The 19,236-nt window shown below is 38.4% G+C and overlaps 5 protein-coding genes and 1 long non-coding RNA gene across 6 annotated transcripts; 2 read left to right on the top strand and 4 right to left on the bottom strand.

The window, feature by feature from the left end:
- Positions 1 to 824: 824 nt before the first annotated feature.
- Positions 825 to 4,564, top strand: LOC108836484 (LRR receptor-like serine/threonine-protein kinase RGI3). Its single transcript, XM_057003242.1, has 2 exons — positions 825 to 3,810; positions 3,888 to 4,564. The coding sequence occupies exons 1-2, from the start codon at positions 990 to 992 to the stop codon at positions 4,352 to 4,354; spliced, it is 3,288 nt and encodes a 1,095-aa protein (XP_056859222.1). The 5' UTR covers positions 825 to 989; the 3' UTR covers positions 4,355 to 4,564.
- Positions 4,565 to 7,256: 2,692 nt separating this feature from the next.
- LOC130508068 (uncharacterized) lies at positions 7,257 to 8,193 on the bottom strand. Its single transcript, XR_008942724.1, has 2 exons — positions 7,891 to 8,193; positions 7,257 to 7,468 (listed from the first exon to the last, which is right to left on the bottom strand). It is a non-coding gene; the product is annotated as an uncharacterized LOC130508068 (long non-coding RNA).
- Positions 8,194 to 9,006: 813 nt separating this feature from the next.
- LOC108842858 (fructose-bisphosphate aldolase 5, cytosolic) lies at positions 9,007 to 10,750 on the bottom strand. The gene is made up of 5 exons (XM_018615902.2): positions 10,732 to 10,750; positions 10,532 to 10,632; positions 10,195 to 10,448; positions 9,650 to 10,078; positions 9,007 to 9,586 (listed from the first exon to the last, which is right to left on the bottom strand). Exons 2-5 carry the CDS (start codon positions 10,557 to 10,559, stop codon positions 9,221 to 9,223), a joined length of 1,077 nt encoding a protein of 358 aa, XP_018471404.1. The 5' UTR covers positions 10,560 to 10,632; positions 10,732 to 10,750; the 3' UTR covers positions 9,007 to 9,220.
- Positions 10,751 to 10,974: 224 nt separating this feature from the next.
- On the bottom strand, positions 10,975 to 15,143 carry LOC108842857 (uridine kinase-like protein 4). The gene is made up of 15 exons (XM_018615901.2): positions 14,903 to 15,143; positions 14,228 to 14,398; positions 14,049 to 14,140; positions 13,766 to 13,835; positions 13,369 to 13,481; positions 13,124 to 13,220; positions 12,851 to 12,930; positions 12,555 to 12,749; positions 12,381 to 12,464; positions 12,224 to 12,284; positions 12,087 to 12,147; positions 11,888 to 11,981; positions 11,740 to 11,812; positions 11,538 to 11,620; positions 10,975 to 11,426 (listed from the first exon to the last, which is right to left on the bottom strand). Exons 2-15 carry the CDS (start codon positions 14,382 to 14,384, stop codon positions 11,277 to 11,279), a joined length of 1,410 nt encoding a protein of 469 aa, XP_018471403.1. The 5' UTR covers positions 14,385 to 14,398; positions 14,903 to 15,143; the 3' UTR covers positions 10,975 to 11,276.
- Positions 15,144 to 15,375: 232 nt separating this feature from the next.
- LOC108843539 (sufE-like protein 1, chloroplastic/mitochondrial) lies at positions 15,376 to 16,724 on the top strand. Its single transcript, XM_018616759.2, has one exon. The coding sequence runs from the start codon at positions 15,434 to 15,436 to the stop codon at positions 16,493 to 16,495; it is 1,062 nt and encodes a 353-aa protein (XP_018472261.1). The 5' UTR covers positions 15,376 to 15,433; the 3' UTR covers positions 16,496 to 16,724.
- An 845-nt stretch (positions 16,725 to 17,569) lies between these two features.
- On the bottom strand, positions 17,570 to 18,602 carry LOC108843540 (uncharacterized). The gene has a single exon (XM_018616760.2). The coding sequence runs from the start codon at positions 18,565 to 18,567 to the stop codon at positions 17,758 to 17,760; it is 810 nt and encodes a 269-aa protein (XP_018472262.1). The 5' UTR covers positions 18,568 to 18,602; the 3' UTR covers positions 17,570 to 17,757.
- Positions 18,603 to 19,236: the final 634 nt, after the last annotated feature.

Below are 19,236 nucleotides of genomic sequence, written 5' to 3'. Positions count from 1 at the left end.
AGTGCATGCTTAGCTAGAGGAAGTTGAAACCATATATTTAGAAATTAGAATATCTGGAGTCGGATATTATCCACATAAAAGATTAGCTGGGTCTTGAGTTAAAAGAAAAATTTGAAGACCGTACTGCTCAACCTAGTTTTTCTTTTAACTTGCATCATTGAACATAAATTATATTCTTCTTGATTTTTTGTTTTTGCTTGGAGCCATATATAACTCAACCATGTATGCATTTACATCATTTCTCTAAAGTTAATTAATCTTCTCACCATAGACATAGAATGATTAGTTGGATTTTCTTATTGTCGTCAATAATACATTTCATATAGTGTTAAATAACTTTGCAAATTAATCAGAACGTCCATGATCATATATAACATTATTTTATGAGAGCAAAGTTAGACTTTTTCTTTATCAAAGTGGAGAACACTTCTCTTCACATGTTATCAGACCATCACATGATGCCCTCTTATTGATGGATTTTGAGTAAAAGTTCTACACATTGGAGATCAGAACATGTTTTGATGCTCTACGATATATTTTTGAGACTTTTTCTCAGTCTAAAAATTCAAAATAGGATTGCTTAAATAAATGATACTACGTTATGTGTGTTGAATTTGATTATTTCCATTGTTTCAATATATTATGAGATTTTAACTTCAATATTTGTGAAGATATTTGACTCGAAATTATCACAATTTTTTTTTTGAGTTTTTTTCTGCCTCTAAATGTGTTCTTTTTCAGTTTTATTAGAAAAAAAAAGAAAAAAAGAAAAAAGCCGACAAAAAGATTAAAATAACAGGTAAGGTAGAGGCAGAAGTACTTTTTGGGGGGGGATCCAAATCATCTTTTGCTGCTGCTTCTCTGCTCTCTGTTTTATTTATATTTCCCATTAACAAAGAAACCCCCAAATCCATGGGGTTCTTCGCTTTACAATCCCAACACTCTTCTCTCCTTCTTCTCCTTCTTCTTTCTCATCTTCATCTTCTCCAATGCCACCACATATCTACAGACTCCCCTTCTTCCCACTCCTTCTCTGTTTCTTCTTCATCATCCCCTGTTTCTCCCTCGACCAACAGGTTCAAACTCTCTTCTCATGGAAGTCCCAACTAAACATCTCCGGCGGCGACACTCTCTCCTCCTGGAACGTCGCCGACGCATCTCCCTGCAACTGGGCCGGCGTAAAATGCAACCAGAGAGGAGAAGTCTCAGAGATAGAACTCAAAGGCTTCGACTTGCAACTCTCCCCGCCGGTGACGATTCTCCGGAGCCTCAAGTCCCTCACTTCCCTCACTCTGTCTTCGCTCAATCTCACCGGAGCGATCCCGAAGGAGATCGGAGACTTGTCCGAGCTTAAAGTACTCGACTTGTCGGATAACTCACTCTCCGGCGAGATCCCCGTGGAAATCTTCAGGCTCAAGAAACTCGAGACTCTGTCTTTAAACACGAACAATCTCGAAGGTGTGATTCCGACGGAGATCGGGAACCTCTCATCCCTCGTCGAGCTCATGCTATTCGACAACAAGTTGTCCGGAGAGATTCCGAGGAGTATCGGAGAGCTCAAGAATCTCGAGAGCTTCCGTGCGGGTGGGAACAAGAATATAAGAGGTGAGGTTCCTTGGGAGATAGGTAACTGCGAGCGTCTAAAGATGCTTGGTCTCGCCGAGACTAGCCTCTCCGGGAGACTCCCGGCGTCGATCGGAAACCTGAAACGCGTTGAGACGATAGCTATTTACACGTCAATGTTGTCTGGTCCGATTCCAGATGAGATTGGAGACTGCACTGAGCTGCAGAACCTGTACTTGTACCAGAACTCGATCTCTGGATCGATCCCCACGACTGTTGGAAGTCTCAAGAAGCTGCAGAGCTTACTCTTATGGGAGAACAACCTCGTCGGGAAAATCCCGACAGAGCTTGGGAACTGTCCTGACCTCTGGCTTATAGATTTGTCCGAAAATCATCTCACCGGAGACATCCCGAGGAGCTTCGGGAGCCTCGTGAATCTCCAAGAGCTTCAGCTGAGCGTTAATCAAATCTCTGGAACGATCCCTGAAGAGCTAGCGAATTGCACCAAGCTTACGCATTTAGAGATCGATAACAACCTCATCACCGGGGAGATACCGGCTCTGATGGGTAACCTCAAGAGCTTGACGATGTTCTTCGCGTGGCAGAACAAGTTAACCGGTAACATCCCGGGAACTCTCTCGGAGTGTGGAGAGCTTCAAGCCGTTGATCTCTCTTACAATACTCTCTCTGGTTCGATACCAAAAGAGATCTTTGAGATACGAAACCTCACGAAGCTTCTTCTCCTCTCGAACGACTTGTCCGGAGTCATTCCCCCGGAGATTGGAAACTGTACAAATCTCTATAGATTAAGACTCAACGGAAACAGACTTGCCGGGAGCATTCCTGCGGAGATGGGCAATCTGAAAAATCTAAACTTTATCGATTTAAGTGAAAACCGTCTCGTCGGAGTAATCCCTCCGGCGATCTCCGGCTGCGAAAGCCTCGAGTTTCTTGATCTCCACTCAAACGGTCTTTCCGGTTCTTTCCTCGGTACACTCCCGAAGAGCTTGAAGTTTATCGATTTCTCTGATAACTCTCTGTCCGGTCCTCTCCCTCCGGGGATCGGGTTGTTAACGGAGCTAACGAAGCTCAACCTCGCCGAGAATCATCTCTCCGGCGACATCCCTAGAGAGATCTCCACGTGTCTGTCTCTGCAGCTTCTCAACCTCGGCGACAACGCCTTCACCGGGAGAATCCCTGACGAACTGAGTCAAATCCCGTCTCTAGCGATCTCCCTAAACCTCAGCTGCAACGCCCTCGTCGGAGAGATCCCGGAGAGATTCTCCGATCTGAAAAACCTCGGAGTGCTCGACGTCTCTCACAACCGTCTCACGGGAAAGCTAACCGTCTTATCCGACATGCAGAACCTCGTCTCGCTCAACGTCTCCTTCAACGACTTCTCCGGCGAATTACCCGACACGCCGTTTTTTAAAAGACTCCCGCTCTCCGATCTCGCCTCGAACAAAGGTCTCTACATCTCCAACGGAATCTCGACCCGATTAACATCCTCAAAAACCCGGGAGAGCTCCGCTGTTAAGCTAGGCATCTCGGTCCTCATCGCCGTCACCGCCGTCCTCGTTCTCCTCGCGGTTTACACTCTCGTCAGAGCACGCGCCGCCGCCGGGAAACAGCTCCTCGACGAGGAGATCGACTCTTGGGACGTGACGCTTTACCAAAAACTCGACTTTTCGATCGACGACGTCGTGAGGAATCTGACGTCGGCGAACGTGATCGGAACCGGAAGCTCCGGCGTTGTTTACCGCGTCGCGATTCCCTCCGGCGAGACTCTCGCGGTGAAGAAGATGTGGGCGAGGGAGCAGAGCGATGCGTTTAACTCGGAGATCAACACTCTCGGATCGATTCGGCACAGGAACATCGTGCGTCTTCTCGGCTGGTGCTCGAATCGGAATCTGAAGCTCTTGTTCTACGATTATCTCCCCAACGGAAGCCTGAGCTCTCGGCTTCACGGCGCAGGAGGGAAAGGAGGAGGAGTTGGCTGGGAGGCTCGATACGACGTCGTTCTCGGTGTGGCCCACGCGCTTGCGTATCTCCACCACGATTGTCTCCCCGCGATTATACACGGCGACGTTAAAGCTATGAACGTCTTGTTGGGCCCCCAGTTCGAGCCCTATTTAGCCGATTTCGGTTTAGCGAGGACCGTTTCCGGTAATCCAGATACCGGAATTGATTCATCAAAACCGAGCAATCGGCCTCCTTTGGCTGGTTCTTATGGCTACATGGCTCCTGGTAAGCTTGAAGAAACTTACACACTCTTATCTAATTTTTTTTGATTATCGATTCTAATTTTTCTTTTTTCTTTATAGAACATGGCTCCATGCAACGTATAACCGAGAAGAGCGATGTGTATAGTTACGGAGTAGTGTTACTAGAGGTTTTAACCGGGAAGCATCCTTTAGACCCGGATCTACCAGGGGGTGCACATTTGGTTAAGTGGGTGAGAGATCATTTAGCTGAGAAGAAAGATCCGAGCAAGCTTCTTGACCCGAGGCTTGATGGACGAACCGACTCGATTATGCATGAGATGCTTCAAACACTTGCGGTCGCGTTCCTTTGTGTGAGTAACAAGGCAAGTGAAAGGCCTATGATGAAAGACGTTGTCGCCATGCTCACCGAGATAAGGGATATTGATGTTGGACGTTCGGAGATCGATAAGATAAAAGATGGTGGTAGTTGCGGAAGCAAAGAGCCGCAGGTGATAACGCATGAGAAAATCATCATCTCTCACGGTTCATCTAATTGTTCATTTGCCTTCTCGGATGACTCTGTTTGAAACATACTAACGGTGAAAAGTGTGAATTGTGTGTGTATTTACAAACTTGTGTGAATAAATTTTGTTGGAATTTTAAGCATTTTGAAAAGTTTTTGTGTAAGGGTCACAACAGACAGTCTTATAATTGCAATAGATTTATTTCTGTAAATCTTAATTATCAAGTAATGTAATCAAGCATAAATTAAGCTAACAGGGTGAAAATACATCATACTTTAAGGATTTAAAATGTCATAAATTAAAATGTTCTTGCTCTAACTAATTGCCTTTTTATTTTCTTTCTCTCTCTTATTTTGTATTTTCCGAAAGTATCAGTCAATACAGCTCTGTGCACAGAACATATAACAGGTACATTTTTGGATCAAATAATCAATCAATAATATGTAGATTATTTTGCCTTCTAACTTACAGAAATATCATATTTATCATAATGATATGTACAGTTTTTTTTTGGTCCACAATTTTGTATATATGTATCTGAACCTGTCATTGACAAATAACATGTGAGAATACCTAAATACTTGAGTGTTTCCTATATCAATAATAAATTAGTTAGATTGGAAGTAGTTTGAGAATTAAGTTGTCTATCTTTCAAATTAAATACGTCCTGACCTTAAAATTCGAATATGAAATGAAACATGTGAGTCCAAGATGTTCATGTGTAAGCAGACGCATAAATATTCACTGATAATATTATTAGGAAATAGGTAACAATAACAACACGATAACATCCATGCACGTAATGTTCTCAAAACAACATGATAACATCGATGTGATGTTAAAGACTACTATAGTATGAAATACAGCTCAGCGAAATCTATGTTATGAGATTTATCAAGTTATAGAGAAATCTAAAAGGAAAAAGAAATTGCTAATAATTAAGTTTGGTAATACAAAAAGAAAGAATGATTGGGAAGGGAGTATTTGGAGTTATACACGAGAAAGATTCGTATTTCGTTTTGTTTTTGTTGTTGTTTGTTTGTTAATTATACTGATTTGTGAATTTTGAAGAATAGGAAGAGTGGCTTAAGACAGAAGCGAGTGGATCACGTGGCCCCTTGCGCCACCCTCATCACATGAGCATCTGTGTGCTGTCTCAATATATAACAATAACTTTCCAGCCAATATAACACCATTTTTTTGTACGATTATTAATATTAATATTATGATTTGATATATGAGTATGAGTATGAGATATAATTTACAAAAAAATAAAATATATATGTGTATGAGATATATAATCTTTGAAACAAAATTGTATCTTCAACTCTCAAATAATCGCTATAAGTTAATAGAAAGCCTTTTTCAAAAAATAAATAAAATGATAATCGCTATAAATGATTGAAACTCGTCTCTAATTCGTTTGTTCAAAGTTTTGTATGGTATTATCAACAATCATCGCCAACACATACTTTTAAGGTCGGAACTAATCTTTGTATATTCTTATGGTTTCAATCACGTTTAGCATGTATATCTTGCTTCTTCAACAAAAAAAAGTTAACGCTAATTTATTATCATTTTATATCACGAAAAAATTACATATAATTTTACTACCGAAAGGTTCATATCAGATGTACCACCGCCTTGTAAAAATCTACTACTGACTTGTTTTACTTGCAATATGTTTAATATCTCATGTAAATGTTTCATGTGTTAATATGTATAATTGTTTGGAGTATATCTTTTTTCAGAACTCAAAACCGTAGATGTTTTGGTGTGTAAACGTTAAGGAATTTTCTATCAAAACACTAAATTAAAAAAAAAACTTCCACTAGCAAAGATTAATTTTAATGAAAAATGTAATGCTCCACAACCCCAACTCATTAAAAAGACATTTTATAATTTCAAATATAAAACTTTTTACTTTTCATTTTTTTTTCAAAATTTCAAATTATAATTTTTTTTATTTGCATTTTGGTTCATACAAATTACATATTAAATTTATGATTCTTAAATATCTTGTCGTTTATCGTTTTAATCATTAATTTTTTATATCTCATAATATTTCAAATTTGTCTCTATAAATTTAAGTTTTGCACATAATATTAAATAAAAAAATAAATAAGATTGAGAATATTTTAAAACTGGATTAAAAACAATAATATTACAAAAGAAACTTAATAAATGAACTAAGTGATCATATACGGAAAAGTTACGTAAATAATTTTATAGAATAATATAATATTTTATTTGTAATTTAATATTTAATTATTTATTTCTATGTAAAATTTTATCAATTATATTGATGTAATAATTATATATGTGTGCTAGTTATTTATAATTTTTAGTGATTTATATTAATTATAAAAAATATAAAAATCATAATATAAAATATAAATATTTTTAAAATTGAGTTTGAAGTTTTGTTTTAGAAAATAAAATTTTTTAATCTCAAATAAAATTTTGCAAACTTCAAAATAAAGTATATTTTGGAGATATTGTTAATCCCTGCTCAAAGTGCATTGGCTTAAATATTAAGTAACTAGATATTTGCCCGCGCAGTTGCGCGGATGGCTAATTTCTTTTTATATATGTTGCAAAATAAAATAAAATATTTTCTAAAAAAAGAAAAGTACAATGACATTTACATATATAGTAAATATTTAAGAGTTACATGTACTAATCAAATTTTATTTAAGCGTTACTTTGGAATTATATGTTGACAAAACAAAATAATTGACTTTAGCAACAAAACTATACATGTAGCTAAAGTAACTAAAAGACTAATCCAAATAGCTTTAAAATAGTTAAACAGTTTACACATTATTATTTATTTATTTTTGCTTAAACAATTTACACATTATTTGCTAGATTATTATCTTGCTCTTGTTAGTAACTTATCTTTGCTTAAACAACTATTTAATTATTGCGTTCTACTATCTTCATCAGTAGATAATTATGCAAATCTAATTAAAATATGTATTATTAAAATCACATGTATGTGAGCACTATAGAACATAAAAATGCATGAATGTAAATCAATCAACAAAACGAACATGTAAAATAACAAAGTCAGCATATAACACAAAAGAATGATAATTTGCATAAGAGTAATTACCAATGTCATTTTCACGTTCTTCATCAGTGGTAAGAAGATGACGTATCCTTTCTTTTTCCCTATAATGAACATAATAACATAAACTTCTCAGTGGACTTTGATAAAAAAAGAAGCCGACACTTCTCAGTAAAGAAAATTCAAAATCATTGAAAGTTTTTTATAGCTAACTGAAAGAAAATATCAAAACACTCATGTTAGTTGTCTTTTTTGTCTTCCTTAGAAATAAGCCACTCAGCAATCTCTTGTTTTGTTTGTCAAAGAAAAAAAAAGAAAAAGAGAGAATTAATCTACCTCAAAAAACAATTTATATAAGAGAGTCCTAAAAATTATTGTTACTTCAATTGTTGTTGACAAATGCTTTGATTTCTATTCGTTTTGTGTAGAATTAAGCCGAGGAAACTCAATTGAAATCTTCAATATGAACTATGCAAAAAGAGTAGTTACAAAAGTGTGTAAGATTTTGATCACAAAGTGTGTGTACCTTTTCATCCACAAGGATAGCTTTCATTCCCAGAACAACTTTAGATGTAGTCCCAAATCCGAGAGACCATCACTCTGATTTTCCATTTTTTTGAGATGAATTGAACAGGCAAATAGAAGTACTCCAGTGGCATCTTCAACCTAAGTTCTGGAGAGAGAAAAATGATTATGTATTAGAGAAAAGGAGAAGAATGTTTCTAAAAAAATTGATAGAAAGCATAAACTTGAAACATAGCGACAACAGTGAAAAATAGAAAGATGAAACGATGTTGAAAAAGAAAAAGAGAATAACATATAAACTAACTTTGTTCAGAAATAATAATAATGTGAAACTAACTTCATGGTTGATCGTGCAGTGATAAGTTGAGAATAATTAGGAGATTAGTTTGTATGATAAAAACGTGGTAGTTATCAATATTTGTCTCCTTTTATTGTTAAATTAATTTATAGAAAATATTAAAAATAATCTTTGAAGATATAATTGACAAAAACACAAAATTGATATCTAAATTTATATTAATAAGCCGTGTAAAAAGTAATAATATTGAAGTATTGATTATGGATGCATGCACATGGGTAAACGTAATCAATCCTTCATAAATACTCAAAAAAGAAAACGTTAACTTATATTTGCTGCAGGAAAACTCAAGATTAATAACAATAGAAACTTACTTTTTCTTTGATGATGTTGTAGACACGATGCAATAATGCAATGATTGTTTGTTTATGTAAAATTTTGCCCTAGGTATAATTTAGAGAACATAGCCTTGATTGAGTAGATTAATTTATATTGAAGATAAATAAAATAATTTTAAGTATGTTAACGTGAGTTTTTGAGAAAAATTAGGAATAAAAATAGTTGAAGATTTAGATTGCTGAAAATCAGGAGAAAGAAATTTGTTTTTTTAATTTTGTAAAGCTTTTCCACGTATCAGTATTTTATTCGCTAGGCGACTTGCGCTTTAGTATATAGGAATTATCTCTCACTTTGGAAGTGACTATTAGTTTTTTTTTTTTTAACAACAGGAAGTGACTATTGGTTTATGCATAAATAAAGAAGATCGACTCCATTGTGGGACCCACTGTTAAAATATTACCGAACTTTTGAACCAAACAGTTATGTGTTGGCGCCAAAAATAACATTAAAAAAATCCATCACAATAGCCGTTGACAAAGAGGGAGAGAAATAGAGAATAGACATAGCTTAAGACACACTACACGGTTTGGTCAAACGGCAAAACCAAATCGAGCAGACATTTAAAACAGTTACAACGCCAACAAAACATTCATATATTATAAGATATACCCAAACCGTATCAAACGCAGACGCCCTAGTAACTGTATCCTTTCACAAACAAGCTCTCCGAGGCAGCAGAGTCACCAGAAGCCCCGGGGATGTATTTCCCAAGTGTAGCGTCAGAGTTAGCCTTGCACCTGACCAAGAACGTGGCCTGAGCTTTGGATACGTTCTCTTTCTTACCTCCCCAAGCCTTGAGAGTGCTTTGCTGGAGGGCTCGGCCAAAGGAGAAAGTGAGCGTCCATGGCTTCAACAAATCGAGCTTGTTCATTGCGTTCAGATTTTGCGTTGCTTCCTCTTCGCTCTGTCCTCCTGAGAGGAACACGATTCCAGGAACCGCTGGTGGGACCGTGCGGCGGAGAGCAGTCACTGTGTACTCTGCTATCACTTCCGGTGCAACCTGGTAGAAAAAAACAGTTATAAGTTTTTATAAAACTCAACAAACCACGCCTAGTTTCTTTACCTTGGCGCTGTCTGAGCCGGGAGTGACCATGTTAGGTTTCAGCAGAGTGCCTTCGAGGAGGACGTGGTGGTCGTTCAAGGCCTTGTACACGGCAGAAAGAACTGTCTCAGTCACAGCCGCACATTTCTTGATGTCGTGGCTCCCGTCAGTTAGAACCTCTGGCTCGACGATTGGAACCAGTCCGTTCTCCTGGCAGATGATGGCATAGCGAGCTAGCCCTTTGGCGTTCTCTTGGATCGAGAGCTCGCTCGGCTCGGTGGCCCCAATCTTGAGGACTGCACGCCATTTGGCAAATCGAGCTCCTGCCTTGTAATACTCCTGGCAACGTGCACCAAGCGAGTCTAGACCCTGAGTAGTGGTCTCACCATTGGTCCCTGCTAGATCAACAACACCCTTGTCCACTTTGATTCCGGGGATAACTCCGTTCTCCTGATACATAATAAGAATCAGAATAATCCTATACAAAATGTCAAGAGCTTCAACGCTGCAACCTCTTGAAGTCAATGATTAAGACTAGAGTGGAGTTCGGTTTTTCAGAAACGGACCTGGAGGAACTCGACAAAGGGCTTGCCATCAGAAGTTTTCTGGTAGAGGGTTTCCTCGAAGAGGATAACGCCGGAGAGGCAAGGGAGAGCGCCTGGGGAAGTGAAAAGGAGCTCACGGAGAGCTTGGCGGTTGGACTCAATGTTCTCAACATTGATGCTGGAGAAACGTTTCCCAATGGTTCCAGTGCTCTCATCTGCCGCCAAAATCCCCTTTCCCGGTGTTGCAATGTACTTGGCAGTCTTGATCAGCTCATCTGAACTCAGAAGACACATAAGACAGAACCTAAAGAGACTGGAACACAAAACAGAAAAGAGTGCATGTTTAAATGCTACGTACCTGCGTATTTGCCGACAAAAGCAGACATGGTTGCTTTTTGGAGGTGCAAGAGAGACTTTGCTGAAGAAGACGAGGAGGCCAAGACAAAGCCTTAAGTAACCCTGCAACTTTTCACTATATAGGTGTAATATCTACAAAGGAATATACTGTTAGAATTCTGACATACGTGTCAGAAGGAGAGCCTGAGGAAGATTATCAACCTCGGATAAACAAATGGGTGATAGCTTCTACTTCCAAGCGGTAGCCAATGATCCCAAACTTTATCCCCAAAGTCTTGGATATGTGGAGAAGAGAAAGAGATAGGTACAAAACAAAAGAGGTCTTTTGTATCCTACCTCTCTCTCACACACACTTCAACAACAGATATTTTGTGTGCGCATCATCCAAACACAACACGAGATATTTTGGACATTGAAGCCAAATGATGCATTATGCTTATGGAGTATCAAAAGAGTTCCCAGGATATTTATATATAGCACACAGCAGTTCCAGAAGAAGTATCAAGTTTTCCAAAGATAACTGTATATTGTACACAGGACTTGCATCAACCCATCACTTGGGCATATAATAAAGTAAACCAAAACTGTTCCCAAGAACATGAGGGGGGTTTAAATGGGAAAACCAACAGAGTTAAAGATGATTCGTTTGATAGTTTGGGTAGCAGTTGTAGCGGATAGGATGGTGAATGCATCCATAATCTGAACTGCAGTCCATGGAAGAGACAAACAATGGTTGCAGGACCACACTAATCGTCGTCTGTGCCAAAATATCGGTCCCCAAACTCGCCCATTCCAGGAATAACACGAAACTCTTTGTTTAACCCATTATCTATCTCAGATGTCACTATCTTTATTCTTGGGAATTTTTTGCAGACCACATGAACACCTTGAGGTGCCTGGTTAATCAAAGAGCAAAAAAAAAATATCTAAATCCAGCTGCATTCTTGTGGAAAAACATGGATAAGGAGTGGATAAAGATGAGATGGGCAGGGTGTGTGTAAGCTTACTGAGATAAGGTTTAGAAATACAATGTTTCCCTCGGGTACACCCTTGCTAATAAGGAGATTGATCGCTTCAACTGCTGAGTTTCCTGAATTTCGATGTTCGTTTCAGTGTCATCAGGAACTTAATATGTGTTGTTTAATTGACAAGATAGAGAAAGAAAACAGTGGAATTAAAGTGTTTCCAGTGATGAAAAAAATCAGTTACCTGTGCCGAGAATAGGATCCAACAGTAGGACATGTCTGTCCGAGATATCGTTTGGAAGCTTCTCATAGATTAGCTGCAGAGTTATTTAGACATCAAGCACCGGTGAAAGAGAACACACACCCGGCTAAACTTGGAGTGACTAATTTACCTGTTGACCATTGTCGCCTTCTCTGTGAATTAGGATCTTCCCAATCTTGATACCTTTGCAACATGCTCGCAGCGCATTCTCCATGCTCTCACCGCTAAGCATTTTTTCGAAAATACCGTCAAGTTGGTGAGAGAATGAGATATGTAAAGATGCGGTGGTTCCTCTTGAATAGACTTAAATCTAGGATATCGGAAAGTACCTCCTAATCACAGAGACACCGCATAACCGTTTACAGAAATCCACACCAGAATATACACATCCTGAAACAGGTGACGGAGATATTGATGATCTTATTGAACCACTACATCCTGAAAGATCATTACCAAATAAGCTTACCGGTTGGAGTAATCACTTGCTTTTCAGTGAAAGGAAGATGTCCAAGACCATGTTCTACGACCTGATAAATGTAAAGAAAAACAAATCACACAACAGGAAAGAGATATGTGAGAGGGAAAATCTGTTCAACCATTTGAAAGATGTTTGATAATCCTACCAGCCGAATCAAACGATCAGAATAAAAGACAAAATCGTGTTTGGTTGTCTGAGAATCTCGTATAAGGGTGTGCATTCCTCTTATCTGCAAGAGAAAAAAAAAAAGCAATTTGCAGTGAAACGAGAATGCCAAATGCTATAACTTGTTAGTTCCATGAGAGAGATATTATCTTACCTGAAATGTTGAGTGTATAACATAGAGATTGGGATATATTTTACAGAGATCATGTTGACCCAGCTTGGTGCAAATATGTTGCACAATTAAGTCAATTGCTACATGATTATCCCCACCACGAGGGATTATAATATCTGCATATTTCTTCGTGGGAAGAATGAAGTCATCAAAAGCAGGTTTTACAAACTTTGAGTACTGCATCAAAAGAGAGACACGATTAAGATATTGGCAAAAACATATGGACTTACAACTCCAAACTAATTTGGATCTCAGAGCAACAAGATATTCAAACTAACCTGGTCTAGTACTGTGCCAATATCTCTGTTATTCTCCACAGTATCTCTTCTTATCCTTCTTGCCAGACGAACGTCAGAATCTGCACATGAAAAAAGATTGCAATGTGTAATAGCTGAACTGCTAAACTGAAAAACTTTAAGAGCATTTCTTTAAAGCGTAAGATGTTCCTTTATGGAATCTAACTAGCAGAGAAATCAGCTATAAAAACGGAAATAGAACGTAGAAGAAACAAGAGTTCACAGTAATTATCATGGGAGGAGGCAACAAATTACCTGTACAAACAAAAATCTTCATGTTCATCAGTCTTCGGACACGTGGATCATGGAACAAAAGTATCCCTTCAAGAATTATTACATCCGTAGGGTTTACCTGCAGATTTAGTTCTTTCTTTCAAAATCAGGGCATTGTAAGATAAAAGCCAGTGACGACAAGGTTCTCAAGTATCCATCATTATCCTAAGACCACAATATATCAATTAATAGTATGATATGAGCGATACTGAGAAGGGAGATGGTACCCTTCTGAATACACTGCTCTTGTAAGATTTGCAATCATATTTTGGAATATCTACCGCTTCACCTTGCCTCAGTTTCTCCATACAAGACAGCAAGTGGTCTGTATCAAATGCGTCTACATAAACCATAATAGATCACTACGATCAAGATCAACAAAAACATAAGGAGGATGACAAAGAGTACTACATCAAAAATTTGTTCATAACTCCCACCAACTAGTAAAGTACTGTCAGAAATGAAATTCCTATGAAAACACAAGATATATATAAGGGAATAGACCAAAATCATTGCACCAAGGAATATGGATGCTGGTTATGCTTTAACAATTCTCCTGAGACATCATTATGGATAGACAAGAGTAGGTTACATAAAGCATCCTCATTCCAAATATATTCTCACCCGGATGGTCAAAGTTGTATTCATGAACTCTAGCAAGTTCTTCTTCAGTCAAACTATGATAGAACGAGTCCTGCCAAATTATTTATTATTGGATAATTCAGTGAAGCAAAATTGTGGTTTATCATGATATGATGAAAGTCTGAGAATTAGAAACATACACAGACACACAAACATATAAACAATAGTGTGAAAAGGTTGAACCATGTTAAACTTGATCCAGTTATACAAATTAGAAAGACAGATCAGGCCGGTGGTTATCACTTCACAAACCAGGCAATGTTACCTGATTAATAAGTACAACACGCTGATCATGCAGTTGCTGGATGATCATATCACATACAGCAGTCTTTCCCGATGCTGCGCCTCCAGCAACACCTAACCAACCAAAAAAATCAAGCCGCAACATCTCAGATCAAGACTATTCAGCAAAAAGATTCAGCCAAGTAAAAAAGGTGAACTGACCTATTACAAAAGGCTGTCTTTGGATCTCTCCTGATGCAGAAACGGTTTCCTTAACTGCCTTTTGCTCCAATCCATTCACGTGCCCATTCACATGGAGACCAGAAAAATGAACCTTGGAGGAGGCTTGTATCACGTCAACAACGGAGTTAGAACCCATCACCGACGAGGATTCTGAACAATGAAAGCAGGTAAGCCATATAAAATAAAGGAAAACGATTTAAAAATATCTTAATCTCTGTCATAATCATTGCATATGCAAACAAAACAAAACAAAAGAGAAACTTACACCACCACCCAATCAGGACTATAACTTTGATTTTTTCAGAACCCTTAAAACTAGATTTACATGGTGTGTAGCTATCAATACAATCACAGTGAACTTGAGATCAAATAGAATTACTTCTCTTGCGAACTATTCTTATTACAATGCGAATCGAACAAAAGAGTGAAACTTTAGCTGAAACCAAGACACTATAGATCCGAACTCATTTGTTTTCATAGATTAGAAGAAGAAAAAAAAAAGCGAAAGCTAAACCCTTTTAGTGATCACATTTTAATCTACATGGAAGGAAGAAAAACCGAAGCCTGGACCACAACAACCGTGTTATGTAACAGAAACAGATCGTGAAAGAAAAGCAAAGGCAATGGAATCACAATAATGAGATTCGAAATTACCCAGATTCTTCAGCTACGATCTGAAGGATCCCAGAAAAAAAATCTCAGTTAAGATGGAGAGATGCCGTTTCTCTACAAACAGAATCTCAGGGAAGAAAAGGAACAAATTTTTAATTCGATTATTTAATTATACAAGTTTTAATTTTGTTTATATAAAGAGAGGAAACAAGCTGGATTCGGACATGATTGGTTTGGTAATATTATAACAGCGGAGTGTGGTGAGATGACGAACGCTAGACGCAGAAAGAAGAATGGAAGCCGATGGAATCTTAGATATTTTATTTTCTCTCTTTTTTTCTTGGTGAAACCGAAATAATTCCGGTACATTCCTGGTTAAATTTGTAAATACCGGGATTTTCGTATTCGATTGGAGAGTGTGGTTGAACCAAAGCAAGTCCGGTACCTTCCCGGTTCAATAAGCTAAAACCGGAATTCTCATAGCTTTTCTCACTTAATTGGCGGTTGTGGTTTGATTTGCTATATACACATTCATCTCTCTCTCTCTCTCGAAGCTTCAAGTCGACGACTTCTATGGCAGCATCAGCGATGTCTTCTTCTTCTTGCTTCGTTTCATCTCTTCGTCTAATCCCATTCAAACGGACCTTCTTCTCCTCCTCCATTCATCACCAACCCAAAAACCTAATTTCCCGGCCAATCCCCTCTTTTCTCCGAACGATCGTCACGTTCCAGAAAATACCAACCGTCATCGTCCCTCCGATATCAGCCTCGAGCTCCTCCGTCGACCTTCAACCCGTCGAGGAGCTTCCTCCGAAGCTGCAAGAGATCGTCAAGCTGTTCCAATCGGTGCAGGAGCCCAAGGCCAAGTACGAGCAGCTCCTCTTCTACGGCAAGAATCTGAAACCGCTCGATCCGAGGTTCAAGACGAGGGAGAACAAGGTGGAAGGATGCGTTTCTCAGGTGTGGGTCAGGGCTTTCTTCGACGAGGACCGCAACGTCTTCTACGAAGCTGATTCCGATTCGGTACTCACCAAAGGGTTAGCTGCTCTGCTTGTCCAGGGGTTGTCCGGAAGACCTGTGACGGAGATTCTGAGGGTGACGCCTGATTTCGCGGTTCTGTTAGGTCTGCAGCAGAGCCTGACTCCTTCGAGGAACAATGGGTTTCTTAATATGCTCAGGTTGATGCAGAAGAAGGCGATGAGTCTTGAAGTCAGAGCAGAGGAGGGTACTACTACTACTTCAGAATCAACAATCGATGAAGCAAGTATTGTTAATGTTGAGGTGGATAAGCCTCCTAGTGTTGTTGAGGTTGAAGAGTCCGAGAGTGTGTCAAAGGTTGTTGCTTTAGGCAATAGAGGGATGAGGATAAGAGAGAAGTTGGAGAAGGAGTTGAGTCCTGTGGAGTTAGAAGTTGAGGATGTTTCTTACCAGCACGCAGGACATGCCGCTGTTAGAGGTAGTGCTGGTGCTGGTGCTGATGGGGAGACGCATTTCAATTTGCGAGTTGTTTCGGATGCTTTCCAAGGTAAAAGCTTGGTGAAGAGACATAGGATGGTATATGACTTGTTGCAAGAGGAGTTGCAGAGCGGGTTGCATGCTCTCTCTATTGTGGCTAAGACTCCTGCTGAGGTTTGAGGGGTGTGTTGCAATGGAAAGAGACAGAGATCCAGATTTGTTTTTCTTCTTTTACTCTATTTTGGTTTGCGCTTTTGTACTCTGGTCCCTTTTAATCATGTTGACGCTTTAAGAGCTTGATCAGGATCGTTGTTATATATATATATATATAGATTCTAAATGAGAGAGGTATTGCTTGTACCTAGAGGGTTGGATCATATATTTAATGTTTTCACTTCATGTTTCCCCATTTTTGAATTGCGATCCTTTTCTTTTTTTTTTGTTGGTGTCAAGGTCTTGTTTATTTTGTTATGGTTTCTTGATATTAAGTTTTCATGTCTACATTTTGAGAGTGCTCGAGAGATGAATTGGATCAGAGAATATTCAAGATTGGTCTGCTGCATATGGCGGTATGGCCAAGTTTGAATTGCTAGGATCACAGCATCTTACGAAAGTAAAAGGTAAAGTTTTCTCTTTCGTCTAGATAGTCAAAGTTGGTACTGTTTTAATCAAATGGTGCAAGTTGGTTTATGGAGACTGCAGATAGAGAAAGAGTTTTGGTTGCTTTATTTCTTTCTTTCTGATAAAACAATAAAAAAAATGTGAAAGGAGTTTTAGTTGATCCTTCATCCTTGTTTCAGTCTACCATTTGACATGTGGTGTCTTTCTTAAAGCCTCTGTTAGGTAAGACTTGTGTGGTTTTATTTACAATCAACTTTACATGCCTGTCTACTGAAACCAGTTGCGGTTTTAGCCAATCAATTTCTGCTTTACTTTTAGCTATATGAGACCACTGTATCTAATATCTGAAGTTTCCTGTACAAATCATTAATGTTAGTTGAGATTTTTTATTTTAAAATCATCTATGTTAGCATATTTTAGAAAATAGGTAAGCTTCCTTTTACTTTGCTTGTGTTTTTGATTACTTTTAAGCCCTGAAGGGTACCAACATAAGAATCTTATGTTTGACACCTCTTTTGCTTTTGGTCTTAAATATTTTCTCTGGTGGTTCAGGTGTGTTCAACAGTACAATTTTTTAAACCCTGTTCTTGGGACTGTGTCAAATGGAGACCAGTTATGAATCTGTTGCCTAGGAACATAATATCTTTTCGTTTTTTTTATCTTGAAAATTGAATTACAGACTCCGATCTCTGTTCTTGGATTCAGTTTCCACTAGGTCTTGTTTCTTTTATACATTTTGTGGGTAAGAAAATACAGATCTATACTTGAAGAACATACCAAAGCTAGAGACTTTGAAGACTGGGACAACCGTTTTTTCTTCTTCATCGTCTCTTTGTTGTGCAGTTATGAGAAATTAGGATTCCGATTGGTGGACTGGTCATCTGAAGTTGGCACCTTCCGTGCAGCCAGTAAGAGTAATGAATCAACCCAAAATGAGCTCTGACTTTGAAGGTACCTCTAATCTGATATTCTATTTTGTTGTTCTGCACCTCTCTACTGAGCTCCATCGAATGGTTTACAGGCAAGTAGACCAAGCTTGAGATCAAACGGATTGGTTCCAACCTTGTGTCCCGTTTTCTCTGCGAAAATGGTTGGACCCCTTGCATAGCAATCAATTTATTGAAGAAGAGGAGCTCTATCTTAAGATACTCAAACCTCACTTCTATCTTCTTATTAGGGTTGGTGAAGTTCATAATCATGGATAAATCGCCGTTGAAATGCACCGCTGAGTCGAAGTAGATTGTGTGTAGACTCGCGTTTGGGATGTCAAATTGAGGGGTTCTTGGTTTAACCGCGAGAAACACAATCAAAGTAGCTATCCCGAAGAAAATAAGCACAAGGCTGAACACCAAACATAGACCAGCTACACACCATATCAACGGATTGGTCCTGCTGCTCCGTGGCTGCCTGAGAATCATCCTATCTTCCCTCGGCTCTTCATCAAGGCCGTTGAGTTTAACCCCCGGTGGGTTTGCTAAAACCGTTTGGTTAAGTGGTGTGGACTGTGTGCTATGTGGTGTTCTCCATGGCGTGGTTCTCGGAGTATACCATACAGAAGACGGTGTGTCCCATGGCGGCGTTTCAGGCGGTTGCGACGGTGGTGGAGGAGGTAAAGGTAGTAGATTTGTCATGGGTTATGTGATCAATGAAAGGAAATTTGGAAATGTGTAATTGTGTTGGGTTAAATATGAAAAAAAGAACTAAAGTTTTGTTTTCTGTTGTGTGTATAAAGTGAAAGCTGAGAGTTTAGGCAAAAGAAGGGAGCTTTTGCATAATGGGGTTTGGTTTTGTAATAAGTGGGACCATGCGTGTCGTTTCGAAAAACTGGTAAAGCAGATCTCGGTGGCTTTAAAGTTTGAGAACGACATACGTTTTTATAGGAAAATAAAAGTTTTGTTCTTAACAAGTGGCATCTATACTATTAAAGTACAAGCATGTTTTTGATTTTTACTCTTTTTATCCCTACCGAAGAACCTTTCCTTTGTATTCATTAAGGGTATTCTGGACATTCTACGCCAATTTCTTCTTAATTAATTTTTGATTTGTCATTAATCACCGGTTTCCTAATTTAATTTCGGCATGCGATTATTTCTTTGTTTGATACTGCATCGATTATTTCCATGTTTGATACTTTTATTAACCACCGGTTTTCTAATTCTAAAATTATTAATTTTGACAACAATCATTATCATTTAGAACGATTTTGAAAAATATAAATATATTTTAAACAAATTTCCAACTTATGATTACCGAATTTGTCTTATCATTAGAAAAAATCACAATATTAAAAATACCGGGTT

The sequence above is a fragment of the Raphanus sativus genome, chromosome 2 (genome assembly GCF_000801105.2).
Source record: "Raphanus sativus cultivar WK10039 chromosome 2, ASM80110v3, whole genome shotgun sequence".
In the NCBI taxonomy this organism is placed as follows: domain Eukaryota; kingdom Viridiplantae; phylum Streptophyta; class Magnoliopsida; order Brassicales; family Brassicaceae; genus Raphanus; species Raphanus sativus.
Note: the sequence above shows the minus strand (reverse complement) of the source record. Positions and strands in the feature narration are given on the sequence as shown.